We start from the raw sequence: 15,087 nt of genomic DNA, 5'->3' as shown, positions 1-15,087 counted from the left end.
TGTTCTCACTTCCAACTTCTAACTTTAAAAAAAAATCATGAGCTGTAGCTTGTGATCTCATCCAAAGCAGCTCATAACAAAAGGAGTTGTAGAATTCACAGGATGCACAGAAATACCACTGAAAGTTATGGCAACAATAGCATTTTCTTGTTACACTTTAATTTTGAGTGGCTCCTGCAGCACTTAACCCCTAGATTGTCTGCTCGTTTACACCTGTAAGTGGCTTAAAGCTCTCATTATACAGTTCAAAGTTGTGCCACTCCAGGGCACAATTATTGTTTGATCTGCATGACCCAGCTCCCATTCTGTGTAACTCAGCCACTTCCCAGAGCTGTGCTGCTCAAGTTGAAGGTGTGACTGCAAGTTAGCAGTAAAATGACAAGCATTTGAGTGGTTCACAGTGTAATGTGTAACAAGGCCCTTAAGCACAGTATAAATGAGCAGCAGTGTAACTAGGGCAGGGGAAGCAGAGCACCAGCCCTGAGTGATGACTAGGAGGGGATGCAAGATTCCCACCCCCTTGGTGTCTTTACCATGACAGAGGTAGCCCTGTGGGCCCTGCCCACCCATAGAAGCAGCCCACACCTGGCAGTGCATTTGAGGGTGAGTGGAATGGTGCTCTTCCCACCCCTCCCCCACAGCACCACTTTCTGCCCCCTGCCCCACTTGGGGAGTTTTTGCTCACAGCCTTGTGCCAGTAGCATATCTGGGGAGGGGAGCAAACAGGTTCCCATGTATGGCTCCCAGGGAGCCAGTGCCACGTGCCTGCTGCACTTGACTTTCTCATTCTGCTGCTGCTGCCAAGGCTGTCTGCACAGGGAAGACAGTCAGCTACAGCAGCAGTAGCAGTTGCTGCTGCTTTCACTGTGCAGATATCCTGATAAGACTTCCCTTCTTCTCATCTCACCCCTGTCCCCCTGCTCTGCAATAGTCAGCATGCCAACTCCCTCCTCCCACCCTGGCTGCTGAATGAGTTCACTATGCATCTGGAAATGAATATTAACATGCAAGTTGTTTATAAGACTGAAAGCTGAAACACAAAGCGCTCATGGTCCCCTATTCCATAGGGACCAATCCACTGCTCTTCAAAGATAACTCATCAACTTCACCAGGAGGTGGTCTCAAGACAGCAGAGTCTAGCTGCTATGCAGAAGCAAGGCATTCAGCCCCAACAGACATTAGGCCAGAGCCTCAGCTGGAGCAAGATGGCATAGCTTGATTAAATTAATTGAGCCAACTAATTTTCACCACTTAGAAAAATGGCCCATAGATTATGCTGGCTGAATTAGCAGCGTAGCATGGAGTGGTATTCATACAATATGAATTTATTATCAGTATTCTGATAGACTTGTGGCCATAATATAGACATTTAAGGGTTAGTGATATACACAGCAGAAAAGAAATGAGAAGTAAAGTTTCCATCAGTGACATGACTGACTTCCACAGAAATAGAAGACTGAGCAGTGTCTTTCATATGTAACACCAAAGGTAATTTAAATGGCATCACAAGACCATAAGTAATGACAATATGTACATCTATAATATAATATTGACAGTAATGTGTTTGGACTGACTGGGTTTATGCTGAATTTCTAAATCCAACAATCCTCATCTCACAGATAAGCTGTGTCATTTGAGCAGCAGCATAAATATCACCAAAGGGTCTCTTCTGTCCTACATGGGCACACAGCTTCCAGCAATAAAAGAATTTACATGAGCACACTAAGAGAATAGGCCCTTCACAATTATTGGGACATTTTAAAATCCTTGTTTACAATTTTTCCAATTAGGTGATTCAGCCACGTTTTGTTAAAAGTTCCAAAAGTTATGAGTCACTTCTGAATAGGAAATAAGTTTACAACAACTGACTCATACACTGGGGATATGAATTCAGATTCTATTTTATTTTCATTTTACATTTTGATTGTCATATAATACAGGGGATAAATTTGAATTTATGATTTATTGGGGTCTGTGCTTGAACCCCAAGATCCTGAATTGTACATAAAAGTGAACAGGACAGATTAGATTAAGAGAAAAATTTGGAACTACTGCAAAATTCAAATTAAGTAATTGTTGTAATAACCAGTGACTGAAAAGGCGTTGCAATAAAAACCTGTTTCCTAAGCATAACTCCTACTTCCAGGGTTTAAAGAGGAGGACCATGGGAACTGCTAGGATGGCTATGAAGATTTCAATGCAAACAGAAAGCTTCAAATGACAGCCTTCTCCCCTTATATTAAATTTGCATACAGGAGAAAGTGAAAAGGGTACATAACACATCGAAAATCAGGACATGGGTGATTATTGATCAGCAAATTTTTAACACCAAATGAAAGTCATATGCAATTCCAGTGTTCGTCTCAGATATCACAACAATACTCAAACAGGGTTCAAACTGCTGGCACAGATGATGTAATTAGACATTGTAGACCAGAGCTCAGTTAGTATAAACCAGTGAAGGATGTGTCCAGCACTAACCAGCATACTGCCACTCAAAAGTTTGCTTGTCCAGTTATGCTAAATAAAGCTAAAATAAGTTTTGTGTTCAAATGGAAACAGATATAGAAATAAAATACTTTGTTTTAGCTTCTTGGGAACTTCATTCTTGCATCATATTAGGATTATACATTGAGAAGTAAATGATAAGTACAGGTTTCCCTCACCAACCACAGTTTTGCCAACCACGGTTTTGAGTATTCACGCTTAATATTCTATATACCATTTTGGGTACCATGGAATGCAGTTTTGAGTAACCACGGTTTTCCATGGCCATGCATCAGCCTACCACCTGCCTTTTTCCCATAAGCCTTTTGTCTTACCAACCACAGGAACTTACAGGAACCTAACCCCAGCGGTTGGTGAGGGAAACCTGTATAAGTTATATAAACAGCAGAAATATGTATTTGTATATAAGCTTATAAACAATTTTACCTCCAGATCTCCAGGCCTGTGTTTGGCATGATATGTATTTAACTCATTTATTTTAAGGGTATATACTAGCTGCATTTAGCTGCCATTGCTAAAACACCTGTCCCGGTTGCAATTGCATTTTAACAGCAAATATCTCACTGAACTTTGTTGCATTAATGATTTGAACAGGACTATAGCTGTACCTAAGTACAGTTCACCTAAGTATGAATGTTTGCAGACTATCTTTAGGAAGCAGAAGTTTAATTAGCATGCATTCTATTGCATCCAAATAAATCCTCAGTATAGCCCTGAGACATGAAGGTTGTAACTGGGCACATTACATGTGTGCTTTGATGTGCATTAACTTATTTTAATGTGCATATTACTAAAAAAACTGTGCTATTTAGTTAATGCATATTAAAATAAGCTAATGCACATTAAGCATCCCTTAAAAACTGTACTTTTTAGTTAATGCACATTAAGACAGGCTAATGAACATTTTCTTACTGCCTCACAATGGAGGTATTAGATTTAATGTGCATCAGCTAAAACACGTTAATGCCCATGTAGACACACCCACTACTAAGACTCAAAAATTAAAACGCTGGTAGCTATAGGGGAATTTTTTGGAAAAAGATTTATACCATTGTTGCATCAATGATAAGAGTAGGTGGAAAATAAAGGAATGTTCTAAAATAACCTAAAGTTCTAGGGCGAGGGGTATTTTTTAGAGTACAGTCACTTTCATTTAATATCCGGCAGAGTACAATGAAGGATTAAAATAAGAAATGGATCTGAGCTTCAGACTTTGGGTTGAAAGCCATTATCTTAAAATATAGACATAGTGTTCACCTATAAGCCTGTCATTTAGGATCATCTGTATTTAGGATCTTCAAAATTTAACACTTATTTCTTTTCAAAATGAAGTAGTTTGGATTTTCCATTTATTTATCTATATCAATTTTTAGAACAGATGATCAAACACAGTAATGCGACACACTTACAAAGACGCACACATTCAGATTTGATCTTTGTTGTGCATACTTGTGGTAAAACATAAGTGAACTACGAGTTTGTCCCATTTTTAAACAATCCAAAAGATTTTGTGAGCATTTTGAAATGAACATTGCACAGACACCTATACATATTACAAACCATTACAAATAAAAAAGACACATGGGTCTTTGCAAATACTAGGTTATAAGAGCACATTAGATGAAGAGTGAGTCAAGGGAATATGGTCAGGCAGATTTTATGCTGCCTCTTCCAAAACATTCAACACCAAATCTACAGCCCGTGGGGGTGGTGGTTGGTTAAATATGAGATTACATAATGATTGTACTAGCCAGACTCTGCTGGCCCTGAGTCAGCTTTAGCTTACAAAAGCTTTCCCACAACTGCTGCTACCATCAGCTTTACCCTCCTGCAAGGGGAAATTTTCCCATGGCATATTAAAATTCTTTTAAGGGACATTAGGAGTGTATAGGAGACAGATGATGGGGCCAATAACAGCCTATATTATTTTTCTAGAAAGTCATAACCAATGGGGCATAACCTGTAAGTAAAAACAAAGGGCCTGATTCTTCAGCCCTTATTCAAGTCATTTTAATGTCTTAGCATTAAAATATCTTTATATCATAAAAATGTGAAATATTAGTGTTTCAAAATCAAAGCCAGAGTAAGGACCTCATGTTTCACCCTGATATCAGAGGTTTTTCTAAACTAAATCCCTGTTTCCAATCAGCCCACAACCCTGAGTGACTTCACATATGAGTCTAAAAGCAATTATTTTGGGTTCATGTCACCGCTATATATATTTATAGATAATGTTGCTACGAAACCCTTCAGGAATGTTACAGACACATTTATTATCATGTTATTCTCCCTCACTGTAGATGCCAAGTGCATTGTAAATATAATTATTTTTCTTGGGATAGTCATACAGAACTTTGAAGAGCCCATGACCGCATATAATTTCTACAGTAATGATTTTCAGCTAATGTTTTGTAACTTCAGAAGATCTGAGCTAAATCTCAGTGGTTCTTGCCAGAATCCAAAAGAAATAGATTTTACCAGTGTCTTTAACACCAAAATGATTATACTATATAATGAAGAATAGACTAATTGTGGAATAATGCAAATCCAGCTGGGATGCTCTAATATATCTTTCATTCAGCCACAGCTACTAAGTTCATAACACATACAGGGATGATCACACTGGATATCAGTTCTCTTCCACCTATTATCTTATTTTGTGGAAAATCCTTCCAAAGGGGAAAAGGGACAACCTAAAAATCTGCAGGTAAACCTCAGGAAAACCTGTGTAGTGTGTGAATCCCTCTGCAAAGTAGCCCTTTCCAATATTAGCATAGCCAGCTCTCTAGCCCAAAACTACCCTTTTCCCACATCCTCAGCTTCCATGTCCAAAAGACTCATATCAGAGGTCAACAATGCATTAATTTCTCCAGGAAAATATAAGATTTCCTGGTAACATGGTATCTATTGAAGCTAATCCTTCTAGCCACAGAAGAAATGTCTCCTTCTCTCCTTCAGCTTCTTACATAGCCACTAAATTTATTTGTCAGACAGAGAGGTTGGACACTGAAAGCACCTCTTTTCCATGGTCTGCCTCCTATCTTTTGCTGTCTGTGTTCTGTTCTGAAGCATGTAGCTGAAGGACCTGAATTCACAGAATCATAGAAAATTAAGGTTGCAAGGGACTAATCCAACCACTGGCTCAAAGCAAAACCATCCCCAAATAGATCACCCCAGCCAAGGCTGTCTACCCATAAAAACTTCTAAGGATGGAGATTCCAAAACGTCTCTGGGTACCCTTTTCCAAAGTGAGGAAGTTTGTGAGAGGAAGTGTTTCCTAATATCTAAGCTAAATTTCCCTTGCTGCAAACTTGAAACCATTGCTCCTTATTTTGCCATCTGCCACCACTGAGAACAGTGTAGCTCCATCCTCTTTGGAGCCCCCTTTCAGGTGGTTCAAGGCTGCTATTAAATCCCCCCTCAGTCTTCTCTTTTCCAGGCTAAATAATCCCAGTTTCCTCAGCCTCTCCTTGTAAGTCATGTTCTCCAGGCCTCTAAACATTTTCATTGCCCTCTGCTGGACTCTCTCCAATTTGTCCACATCCTTTCTGTAGTTGGAGCCCAAAACTGGACACAATACTCCAGATGCAGCATCACCAGTGTTGAATAGAGGAAAATTATCTCTTCCCTCAATCAGCTGGAAACACTCCTACTAATGAAGCCCAGTATACTGTTAACCTTCTTTGCAGCAAGGGCATACTGTTGGCTCATATTCAGCTAATTGTTCACTTAGTTTACCAATTATTTCATTTATTCTATTTTTGAACACTCTTACTGATGGGACCTCAGCTACTTCCCTTGGCAAATGATTCTATTACCTAACTGATTGTTTGTTTTTTCCCTAGTGTCTAACTTGATTTTTCACCTCTTCAGCTTCAATGCATTCCTCTTCCCTGTTTATAGGACTCCTCTTCCTCACGTCCAGTAAATTGTTGCCCCCCTCCCCACCCCTCCAAACAGCCACTAGGCTGATTTTAAACATTTAAAGATTATTTCATGTTCAGTTTTCCAGACACAAATAACTGTCAATATAATTTTACGTCCACATTTATGAATGGACTCTACAGACGTTATGCACACTAGATACTTGCCTATGTTGTGCCCACATATAAAGGAGGCAGCCATCTGAATAACTTTATTTGTACCACAAATTATTTACAGCAGGTGCAAAGCTGCAGTATGAAGGGGAGAAGTGATTTTTAAAAATCAGGTACAGCCTATCCACAAAACTGTCTTTACTTGTTTTGCTGGAGTTTTTTCCCTTTTAAGATGTGCATATTAAGTTACTCTCATCTGTCATTGGCCATCTCCTCCAATGTTTTGAATTCATGCTAACTGATTAATCTTTTTTAAAAGTTGAGATGTTCAAGCTGTAGACTCAACTTTACAGATGGTCCTTCTGAGCTTATCTAAACAACAAATTATAATTTTTGTATTTTATGTTAAACCATCTATTTAGCTATTCCATTAAGACAGCTCCTCTGAAGAAGATCTAATAAGAAAGTATCTAAAATATGATGGGACTTAATAAACACCTAGGAATGATACCATAGATCCTGTAAAATCTTTATGTTATGCAAAATACAGTAACCCTCACACCGGTATCATTTTATTTCTCACCTTTTTGCCATGGTTCCTTAATGAATAGTTTCAGGTATCTGTGCTTAAGGCCCTCCAGGAGATTGAAACTGGGTATCTGAGGAATTCCCTTCTCCATTGTAACACAATCTACTCTTGACCGAAAGCAGGATGCTTGTGAGGGCAAGATACAGAAATTACAGAGTGGGCGGCTCTAGATTAACTCTATAAGTGATAAAAATTATTGTAAATTTAATCTATTTCAAAACTCAATAGAAAACTCATTTTCTTGTGTTGCCCTTTCCACACTAATTTCCATAAACACTCAGAGAAGAAGAATTGAATATAAACAAACAAAAGATCTATAAATTAATTGAGCCATTTCTGCTAAACATTGGAAAGGAGAGAGCGAGAGCAAGCATTATTTCTAGTTTTCATATATTTGGAAAGACTTCAGTGAGGGCATTGAGTCCTAGACTTAAAGCCAAGTACTGAAATATCAACCTATTTAAAACAACACTTTCCCTGGGAAAAAGCAATATATGAGACACGTGTATCATATAGTGTTTACAGGGGGAGTCCATGATAAGGGTGACATGCTGGAAGATGGTGAGTTTTGCTGTGGCACTGATTTAAAATCAACTCAATATAGTCATGAAGAAACATCATTAATACCATCATCTCAAAATTGTATGGTAGATTATGCAAACTGAATTTGTAGTTTTAGAACTGATTCTTCACATCATAAAATGCTAATAAATGAACATCTTAGTCAACACTTGGTTACAGAGCCCAAATTCTTGTGCTGAAGGAAATGAATGGCGAATCTTCATTGACTACATTGGAAGGAAGATGATTTGTAGAACTGACATGAAGACTACACCCCTTTTCCACTCCATACAACATCACAAAGAGCTATACTAGAGAGAAACAAAAGTTATCACTCTGAATATCCAAGCTGTAGTGAATATCTTGGTTCATGTATCTCCTTCAATATGTGTAATCTGAGAACATTTCCCAATCCACTTTCCTCACTAGAAAAAATTTTTATATAAAAAATTTCAGAATTAATGCCTAAAATGGACTCCGATTCATTTTAATTTCAGGGTTACTATTTACTACCAACACCTTTACTACCTGTTGATAACAAATCATCACATTAGGGTCTCATATTTTTTAATAAATCATCATTTGTGCAAAATGTGAAATGAGAAACAGGCACCTGTACTTGCACATTTCTGATTGATATATGTTGGATTGTACAACTTGATTGTTAACTTATTTATTGCCTTTTACAGTATAGTCACCTAGTATACTAGTTGCCTTAAATCTAAAGTTTTATTAATTAAGGTAAAGGAATCCAGAAATTTACATGAATGCAGACACAATATCAGAACATCTAGTGGACAAAGGGATTGCTTGTTTTTATTGCATATTATATTCAAAATTACATTCAGAATCCATAACATAGAAAAACCCATTGTTTTCTATGATTCCTAAAATAAGAAAATAATTTATAAATCGCGGTTTATATTAACATCAAGGAAATCAGTAAAATTAAACCACATATAATTTTTTGCCCACTATTTAAAAATTATTTCAAAACAGAAGAATTAACACACCCTATTAAAATGCACATATATTTTATAACTTATTTTTTATGCCTAGGAAATGATATATCAATTATTTTATAATGTATTGATCTCAAAAGGAAGGGCTTCTGTTTAAAATTTATTGAAAGCTAATATATGAGGGAAAACAAGTTCAATTATGTAGCTGTGGGGGATTTTGTTTGTTTGTTTCTTAGAAAGTAGGATGGAAAACAAACTGTGGCTTCTCAAAGGAGAATAAATTGCATTTGTTCAAAATCATTGCAAAGCAGAGGTTTCTATCTGTATGTTTATCAGCTTCATCATTATATATGACCAAGTGCTGGATCAGTGCAGTATAGCAGAGCAAGACAAAATATTGTTTCCTATTCTCATTCTAAATAAGAAGACATTATGTCCTGCTAAAGATGCAGGCAGGGTTTTAACTTTGAGAAAGGATAACAGTTTAACAATCTTGCTTTAGGCTTGTGTCATTGAATAGAGAGACTTATAGCCCTCTGTGAAATGGAAAGATTGTTAAGCTAAACCCTGATATCCTTAACTAACCCAAATCCTGTTAACCTTACTGGAACATTTACCTGTCTAAAAAATGGAAGATTCTGGTCTTTGGCAAGAATCCTCTTATGAGCAAAATCCACAAAAATGTTTTGGGTATTCTTTAGTAGCTAAGACCTTCGAAGATCTACAGCTCCCTGAAAACAGTCAAATCTGGGGCCATGATTTTATCCGTCATTGAGAACCCTCAGTGAACTAAGCAAATTACCCACTGAACTGCAAATTACAGATTTTGCCACTAATTTATGGCATGTGTATATGTGTGTGTGAGAGAGAGAAATGGACGGATGTTTTACTAGCATGTCTAGCATATCAAAAGGATTATATAAATCTATAAAACAAAAGAAATCAGGATTGGATGTAAAGTAATGTTTTTAGGCCTAAGGCTTTCTATTAGAGTAAAATTTAAAGTTACAATATAACACACCTCCCAATCCTGGTCTCAGGCGGTTATCATAGCCATCTAGCAGACGGTCCAGTATTCTGGTAAATATGGTAGTGTTGTCTTTAATTTCATCTTGTAATGAAGTTTGTCCATAGCTGAAATCAGTTAACATAAAACATTAATCCATGAGTAACCCTACAACATAATAATTAAAAAATCTGCTTTATCTTGCCTATCCTGATTTAGGGAAACAAAATCTCTTCTACAAAACCCAATTGTAGTGCATTATGTGCTTCTTATTCTCAAGCATTTTCTTTTTACAGTATACGTTTTCAATAAATGAAAAGTAAGCAGAACCTCAGTCCTTCATTGCTTACCTCACTATTGCTTACCTCACTAAAATTTGTATTTTTCAAGAAATGATAATGTACTTTAATTTTAAAACTTATAACTGCCTGTGATCCAAAGAAGGGCAACATAAATTAAGACTAAGTTGATTTAAAACTCAGAAAGTATATGCTAGAATAATAAGAAAATATAAAGGATACAGAGACAGATTTTTCTGAACCCCTGTATGATCCTAATGACATACTTATGGAGTTATGTCACCTATCAGAGCCAGAGCATAGCATTTCCTGCTAATTTAACTGAATGATTAGTATTAACACATATATCACTTTCTTATGTAGGTTTATTTTGACTTTCTTTTATTTCTATTTTTCCAATAGAGTTTCATATAGCTGATGTTTAAAAATGTAATCAAGACAGGTTGATATAGAAATCTTCTACCTTTCTACCCGCTACTCCTAATATAACAGGCCTAATGCACCGAGAAGTCCCACAGAAGACAGTGGAAAGTTTCCATAAATTAGGATAGCAGAATCAAACTTTTTGGGCTTGCTTATTATGATCCCACTTACACTTGTGTGAAACAGGAGTAGTATTGTAGGTGTGATGATTGAGGAAATAAATAGAAAGAAAATCATTTTAATTAATGAAGTTACGATAATGTAAGAAAGGCATAAATGTGATCAGAATAAACCTCTTTCCTAACCACCTGAAATCCTTGCCAAATACAGATTATAACATATTTCTTTTAATCATTTACTATGGCTGTCCTGACGATGATAAATCCTGATGTACTTACTCTCTCCATTAAACTCCCATTAAAAATGTCTGCCATTACCAGTATTAAACCCAAATTGTTTTTCAATACAAAATGTTGACACCAAATACTAATACTGTTACTGAAGCAGGTAACCAATGTGGTGCAGATAAACTTTCTGTAGAATGAGATCTTGTTGAAAACTTGCCCTCATGGCCAACATGTTTCCTGTATGGACATTACCGAAGAACAATGATCTGCCAACACCATTTGTTCTAACCAGCCAACAAATTAATGTATCAAGTGATTATTTTCTATTAACAGTATTATCTCCCTAAAGTCTTATCAGTTTTAAAATGGCAGGGGGATACTGCTGGGGAATCCATCTACTTGACCTATTATGTGGAACGGGAAAAAAAAAACATTGGTATGTTGTTTTCCAATGCGATTTTAAATAATTAAACCATGGGTTTAAACAACTATCAGTTTACTTCCCAGTTTTCACCAACTTTTTTCACTAAGAAGAATTATTTAGGGCACAGTTTAATACAGTGGTAGGAATGTATAATGAAAATATAAAAAGTTCTGTACATATTGAATAGAATAACATAACAAATGCACTTCTCAATGAAAAATTATGAATATCTCTAATAATGTGGCATGTTTTCTTTCATCTATCAAAAAAAAACATCTCCAGTTTGAGAATTTGCTTTTAAATCTGGCAGTAATATTTTAAGTAAGAGATGGAATTTTTTTTACTTCGTTTTATGTTACTTTTAGCCTAATTAGCCAATTATGTTGGGTGTATCGCCATATTTTTTCTTAATATAGTGCATTTGAAAAGACATTTTCAGGTGCATTATATTCAGCTGTAAACTGGACTCTTCTCTGAATTAAATTCTATATAAAGACTTTTGTCAGTAAACAAACTGCTGTGCATGCACATCTCAAGGATAGCAGAAGGTCATCAAGATTAACGTGGAAGTGGGGTACAGGAACACTTTGCTAAGTCTGGTGAGAAATAAATGAGCCTACAATAGGCAGTGGAGGGGAAAGAGTGGTAGACTTCTGCCAAAGTAGTCTGAGAGGATGCAAGAAAACATAGTTATGTCATTAATTGTATTTTTGCACATGGAATTTTCAGCACCTTTACCTCTTCTTCCCTTATTTTTCCAAATGTGAAAAATAGTGTTAATCAAGTAACATTTCCATATAATATAGACAGTGTGCACAAGGGCACGTATACAATAGGTTACAAATCCAAAGTAACAATGACCTTTTCCACTGCAAATTATCTGAATCCAAGAAACCAGTTTTGGTAAAATAGCCCTAATGTTGATCTTTTCTTTCTGTGAAGAGAAGCCTGTAGCTCATCTGCATCTCAGCAATTTTATTTAATTAGAAAATCATAGTTGCCATGAGGAATTAATCAAAGTCTAAAATTAAAGAAAAATAAAGCTGATCTGGATAAAATGGCTCCGTGAACTCATATGTTTTATGTAAAATTCATACATTTTGAAGAAAAAATGTAAAAGTTACTGTACAGGATTGTAGTTTCATACTAAACCACTGTATAATAAAACACTGTACACTAACTCCATCTACAGGTCATTATATTAGTGACACTTGATATCATTTTTCAAGAGCAGTCAAATGTATTTTAATTCTCAGTTCAGAACACACACAATATCTGTGCAGTGAAACATATTCTGCATAATACTTTAGATGGATAGCATAAAAGTAATTATCTAATGAAGAGTTTACATTTTTCATTTTGGACAGAATTTTAAATAAGTTTGTTGAACAGGAGTGGGGCCTCTATTTTCCTATCTTATTTCTGCAACACACATTAATTTTTAGAAGAAACACCCATGAAAAATAGACCTTTTAGGACAGCAAAAAAGATACCGCAACATTATTTATAATAATCATCAGGTAAGATTATTGCTAGGATTCTAGTATTTTTAAATGTAAATCATTATATTTTTTATTTCCCCAGACCCCTTATGTAAATATGGATCAGACTTTTTCTTTTCAGTATACTTTAGATTTTGTAATTACATGGTCATGAATTATTTCAACATTAGTGCTCTATATATAGTCTAGTATACAAGCAACATGGACTTTCAAACCCAATGATCTTTTTAGGGAATTGATCCTACAGCCTCTAACTCAGTCTTTACCAAAAAGAGGCTAGTTTCATAAGTAAAGGGTACTTTTATGAGTAAGCTATTGCAGGACCAGGCAAAAGGCGTTTAAAAATAATAAGAATAACAAAAAACAGGTTAGGGCCTAATCTTTTCTCAGTCTAGAAGCAGATGGAAGTTTTACCTCTAATTACACTAAAATCAGGAGTAGTGCATAATACTTAAATAAAATGTTTTCATAACACTTTTCGTCCTTTTGTGAATGAAAATCGCAGGTGAAATACAAAATAGAGTCTCATCCTCTTTGTTTGGGAATATAAATGATAATATTATTTTATAGGTATTCAAATGATAGTTCAACTTCAATAGGATTCAAATAACTTCTGATGAAGATTTCTTTAGTAATATTTGAATAAAGGTGTTATGCATTGAATTTGTATCATTATTTCACTCTTCCCTTTTTGAGACTTAGCTGATATTTGAGTAGAAAGTAACACCCCACATGCTCTTAGTAGTAGTGCAATCTATGTGACATGTGTTTCTTATCCTATTGAAACAGACTTAAAAGTTCCATTTTTTATTATTATTTTTAAAAATATTTCCCCCACCTTCTTCCAGTCAGTGCATTCAAAAGGAGGCCCCAGGCCCAAAGATAGTCACAAAGTGCCACAATTCTCTTCATGATGGGCTCTGAAAGCTGGAAAGGAAAATAATGATAAACATCCCTTTTGCTAAGACAGTTGTTATGGAAAATACAACAGAAGACAAGTAACTTTAGTTGAATAATTTGATATCAGCTAATGACCTTATAGTGCTATGGCACATCATTCAGAATTGGGTAAATCAATACATTTTAAAAACCCCTATTAATTTTCTTTCTAATATTCTATTTCTAGACATAGAAATATTTGTGCTTTACTATATTGCAGTTGATGTTTGTTTATTCCTATTACTCTTGAACTTCTTTAAAAAAAGAGGTGTATTACTGATTACAAGTTCTAAGTTCCAAACTAAGTTGAAAAGATTATTATTCAGTGTCTTTCTGAGTTGAAAATATAGATTTTTTGCATGGCATCTCCAAAATCAAATATAATTGCTTAATAATAGCTTTTTACTGACAAGTGCAAATATGCCATTTGGAATGTTTCAGTAGATGATGCCACTGACTGTAACAGTGTTTCCTTGTCTATAAGTATTTTCCTTGGGTATTATGGTAGCAACTTTCTTCAAGAGATATTACTATTTCATTTGTCTTGCTTATTGAAACATCATTTTTTCAGAAGCAGTGTAATGTTTTGAATCTCATTCTGTAAGCTATTGCTAAATATGCACACTAATACTTTTGTCAGGCTAAAGGACACACTTTATAATCAAACCATGTGCTGACTACCTACACCCCATATTTTAAATCTCTAGCTAGTCCCCCTAGCTGCTACTAGGAAATGTTTCACATAAACAGTCTCTCCCTCTGCTCCCCTCCCCCCCATGCCTTCTGTACCCCTTCCTCTTAACTTAATGCAAACATGCATTTCATTAAGTGAAAGGTAAGATTACCTTCCCCTTTTATCGTTCCACTAATGCTAAAAACAAACTTAGCTAATATTTATGGAATCAATTATCAATATTCAGTAGACTGCCTAGCTGATGCTGCAAGTCTCTCTCTCTCTCTCTCTCTCTCTATATATAATATATATATGTGTGTGTGTGTGTGTGTATGTACACACACATACATAACACACTGCGTGTGTGTGCTGGAATCCATACAGTTGCTACCCTTCATTAAATTAAAGGAAAGGAAAAAAAGAATCTGAAACCCAACACTTAAAATGAGTAATGAACTGGAATAGTTTAAGACATCTATGAAAATAAAGTACTGTACATTTCCATGTTGTGGTACCTTTAAATAATTCTACCCCAATTCACTGCACACTCTCAGGGACAATTTAAATCAATAAAGCATCATTACAAAGCGGCATGTAAGCAATGAAGTGTAATTAATGTGTTTATAGTAAAATGATCTGGAGATAAACATTCAGTACATTTGAGCTAATCTAGCTGGATGTGAAGCAGACGAACTGAACGAGTTGAATTAGAAAAGCAATGATTAGAGATCGTCAGGGTAAGAGATTGCATCTTAAGTTGCACTGTTATCATTTCCCCTTTAAAGATTGAGAGAAAACATCTGTAGCCTCAAAGCCA

At 35.7% G+C, this 15,087-nt stretch overlaps 1 protein-coding gene across 2 annotated transcripts in view; it reads right to left on the bottom strand.

Moving 5' to 3' along the window:
* The window catches only part of GABRA1 (gamma-aminobutyric acid type A receptor alpha1 subunit), an 87,128-nt gene that overhangs the window by 65,416 nt on the left and 6,625 nt on the right, over positions 1 to 15,087 (bottom strand). The window contains exons 2-3 of one of the 2 annotated variants that reach the window (XM_019506491.1): positions 13,497 to 13,585; positions 9,679 to 9,791 (exon numbers count right to left, since the gene is read on the bottom strand). In XM_019506491.1, coding sequence (XP_019362036.1) covers positions 9,679 to 9,791; positions 13,497 to 13,570 — 187 coding nt within the window. In that variant the 5' untranslated portion in view covers positions 13,571 to 13,585. The remainder of the gene's footprint in view (positions 1 to 9,678; positions 9,792 to 13,496; positions 13,586 to 15,087) is intronic. The other variant, XM_019506490.1, reaches the window with a different exon arrangement.

This window comes from Gavialis gangeticus, unplaced genomic scaffold (assembly GCF_001723915.1).
Source record: "Gavialis gangeticus isolate Ggan-Ray unplaced genomic scaffold, GavGan_comp1, whole genome shotgun sequence".
In the NCBI taxonomy this organism is placed as follows: domain Eukaryota; kingdom Metazoa; phylum Chordata; order Crocodylia; family Gavialidae; genus Gavialis; species Gavialis gangeticus.
Note: the sequence above shows the minus strand (reverse complement) of the source record. Positions and strands in the feature narration are given on the sequence as shown.